General features: G+C 40.0%; 1 protein-coding gene across 1 annotated transcript in view; it reads left to right on the top strand.

The window, feature by feature from the left end:
* Positions 1 to 3902, top strand: part of pald1a (phosphatase domain containing paladin 1a) — a gene marked incomplete in the record, with an annotated part of 42272 nt that overhangs the window by 12407 nt on the left and 25963 nt on the right. Inside the window, 4 exon segments of the mRNA XM_014006975.1 lie at positions 1786 to 1965; positions 2057 to 2254; positions 2443 to 2583; positions 2668 to 2739. Coding sequence (XP_013862429.1) covers positions 1786 to 1965; positions 2057 to 2254; positions 2443 to 2583; positions 2668 to 2739 — 591 coding nt within the window.

The raw sequence follows: 3902 nt of genomic DNA, 5'->3' as shown, positions 1-3902 counted from the left end.
CACACACACACACACACACACACACACACACACACACACACACACACACACACACACACACACTGCCTCCCAAGCTCTCGTCTGGATCTTAACATGCGTTGCCTTTCACCTTGTGATTAATGCTGAGCCGCCTGTGTCTGAGCAGGTTGCTGATGAGTACTTGGCCCCCGACGTTCTCAGCACAGTCAAAGAGATGAAGGTGGCCAACTTCAGACGAGTGCCCAAGATGCCTGTTTATGGAGTGGCTCAGCCAACATCAGAGGTGCGGAGCAGGTTTTTTTTTTCCTCATCTCATTAAATTCACTCTGATGCACACATTTGTCAGTAAAACAACCTAATCTCTTAAAATATAAAAGAATAATCTTGATGGATTGAATGGAAAGATTAAAGGGGCAATATTATGTGTTTCTCAGGCATACATTTAAATACTATACCATAATAAAGTATCCATGTCAACTTTAGCTGTTATTAAAATGCTGTTTTCATGTTTAAATAGGAAATAAACTTGTCTTCTTATCACTTCCTCTTCTAAACGCATTGAAATTGGCCTCTGTCTCTTTAAGAACCACCTTCCGCTTCTGTCTCACCCATTTCAGTGGGGGTGGGGGCTGCTATGATACAGTTTACTTGGCGTCTGAAAATACTTTTCCTCGAAGGTATTTTTAATCTGAAAAGAGCTTCACTGAGTGAGTCGTAGTGGAGCTCAGCAGACAGTTTAAGTTTCACTGTCATTTTCACCCGAGAGCCTGCAGGAGTCATGGCCGCGGTGTGTGGGGAGGAGGGGGGTGGGGTGGGGTGCACCCTGCCATAAGGAAGCTCAGCTTAAAGACACGTCCCAGGGGCGTTTCTGGTACCAAACGCGTTTCTGGTCCCCACCTGTCATTTTTCTCCTCAGCATGGCTGCCTAAAAAACGCTGCAGGATTTCTCAGACATGCATGAATGAGTCAAAGCAAGGCTTTGGGCATGTTTTTTATGAGAGTATAACATTATAACATGATATAAAACTCAAAAAAGTTGATTTTTACATGATATTGCCCCTTTAAAGATTTGATTAGAACTCTGTTGATTACAGCTTGAGAAAACAGTGAAGATAGATAATTAATGACCTAATTAAAGGTTGTAATTAATATGAAAGTGGACGAATAAAGAATGAAAGAGGCAGTTGATATAATCCTGTTTTTTTGCACTTATTAGTTTAATTCCTAATAGACCAACTTTCTTCTTCCTTGTTATCACCCACTACCAGTGGCCTGATGTTTGTGTGTGTTCATTTGTTATGTTAGCAAAATATGTCAGAAACCAATGGACTGCTTTGAAAGAAACTCACACAAAGAACTGCATGTTTTATTACAACTGATCAACTCTGGAGTCAGCCCAATTCAAGATGGCCACCGCAGCTAATTGAACTTGGCAAACATAAAAAAAATGACTAACGCAGTCAAATTTGCAGATTATTGAGCTGAAACKTAATGTGGTAGTAGCTGAGAGTCATCTGCCACGTAATTGAGCACTACCATTTCTTACAATATTTCTTGAGAATGCACATATCATTTACAAGGTGTGACCAAAACAGCTTTTTCTATAAGATGATTTTAACTCAACACTCTGGAATGAAGTACTTTTAGTTTGAAWAATGAACTGAATTTTGTAATTATCCTCTGTATGCATCCYTGTACTTTATAGATAGATTCAGAGTAGTGACTCGGGTTTATGTTATAAAAACTTGCACACCCTCCACAGGATGCTCCAGCTGAACTTGCAGTCCCTTCCTTTGCTCTCTGCAGGCGACCGGAGCCGTGTTGGCCCATCTGACGGACGAAAAGAGGAAGCACAGCCACGTGTTGTGGGTCAACCTGCACGAGGAGCTGGTGTTCGAAGGAAACGGGAAAATCTTTACTCCCAGGGAACCCTTGTGTTTGGATCAGCCCATCCCTGTCCCAACGAATGACCCACAAGTGATAGAGGTAGACAGAGACGTCGTGCTGTTTGAGAGTTTAACGCTGCTCGTATGAGATGGTTGGAGTTTGATGTGGTTCTTTTTCACAACTCCTGTAGAAATTGGAAACGTCCCTAAAGGAGGAGATTCTGCGTGCTCAGAAGAGTTTGGAGGTGACGCTGGAGCAGGAGAAACAAATGAAGATGTTTAAAAGTGGCCTGACGGTTCAGGAGATATTCAACCAGCACAAAAGCTCCCACCAAGGCCTCGTGTACAAACGCATCCCGATGCCAGAGTGCTGCGCACCGAAGGCAGAGGTAATGATGAGGGGATTGAAACAGCAGCAGGGATTTGGAAACAAAATTAGCCTTTGGCGCTCTCTAGTGGTGAATAACGTTACCGTTTAACACACAACTTCCTTACTTCCACTTTAGTTTTTTTTTAAATAATTTATTCAGTTCCAAGTTAAATAAGTTTGCCTTAATTGGTTGATTTGGTTTTTCAGGACTTTGATATGCTGCTGGAGGCCATGAAGGGTGCTTTAGCTGAGGACTCGCTCTCAGCTTTCGTTTTCAGTTGCTCCAATGGCAGAAGCAGGTCTACGACCGCCATGGTTGTTGCAGTTTTGACTCTCTGGCACTTTAAAGTGAGCAACATTCCTAAAGCCTCCAAATGTTTTCTCAAGGCCCGTTCGTGACCGTTTAATAAACACATCAGTTTTCTTCGGCAGGGCTTCCCAGAATTTGCGGATGAGGAGATCGTGAGTGTTCCTGACGCGAAGTACACAAAAGGAGAGTTTGAGGTTTGTACACTTTAAAAACTCACATTTATAAACAAAACTTTGCTAAAGATAAGATTACCAATTATAATACATTTTCATCTGTTTTTTAGTTGTAGAATTGCCTTACAGAACCTTTGGGATCATGGAATAATAATAGAAGTGTTAATATTTATATGATTATTTTTCATGTGTTTTTCATCAGCAACTTTTAGCTGATTTTTCTCCCAAACAAATTTTGTCTACGCTTGTGATTCAGAATGATGGTGTGATGTGAACAAAAGCTGAACCTTGTCTCTTCCGGCTRGTACTTTTCTGTAGAACCTGATGCGACAATGACTCAGTGTTTGGAAAGTGCCACTTGTGTCCTCGGCGTTGTAAACATGCACAGAAAGAGGCCACGCTCTGCAGCCGCACAATACGGCGTGCCAATCACAGCCGAGTGGCCACCAGAGTTTCTTGGAAATGCAGAGTGGTCGTCACAGAAACCTTGTCAGCCTTTGATTCAGCCTCTTAAGGGTATGGGATCTTGGCAATCCCTGCTGCTCCGAATGCCAAAAAGGATGTTTTCTTTTTCCAACAAGCTAAACAAAATGTAATCCTCTGCTTAGAAAAACCTGAGTAATTTAGATGATTTAATGTGGATAAACACGCAACAGAAAAAAAATGATGATAATTACATGTGACCCATCATATCAAAATGAGGATTAAGTCATATTTGGTCAAAATGACCTAATTACATTTTCAAATTTCTGGCTTTAAAAGCTACTTTTTGATAACCGGATCATTCTGATATCATAAGTGGATCCAGAGATGTGACTTAATTTGTCTTGTTGGTTACAATGATGCATTACTGTTTGGTCTGAATCCTAATTTTATGTAAATTTATTGAGTAATTTTCGTGTTAATATAAACAGGAAACCTCAAATAGTATTTGTATATTAAAATTTACCAGTTGGAAAGAAACTAAAACATTGCTAGCGCGCAGGGAAAAATTCAAAATTTTAAGGTGTTTTTTCCTCAAAATCCGTTTTTTTGTTGCTACTGCTAAAAAAAAAAATGCTTCAAAATATTTTTTTAGGATTATATTTCAGACAGTTTATTCAAATGATACATTGATAAGGCTTTTATTCATTATATTTTGACAAAATGTATTTGAATATTGAGATTTTCCAGCTAAAAAGAAA

Source organism: Austrofundulus limnaeus, unplaced genomic scaffold (genome assembly GCF_001266775.1).
Source record: "Austrofundulus limnaeus strain Quisiro unplaced genomic scaffold, Austrofundulus_limnaeus-1.0 Scaffold39, whole genome shotgun sequence".
In the NCBI taxonomy this organism is placed as follows: domain Eukaryota; kingdom Metazoa; phylum Chordata; class Actinopteri; order Cyprinodontiformes; family Rivulidae; genus Austrofundulus; species Austrofundulus limnaeus.
This window is presented reverse-complemented; position numbering and strand designations above follow the sequence as displayed.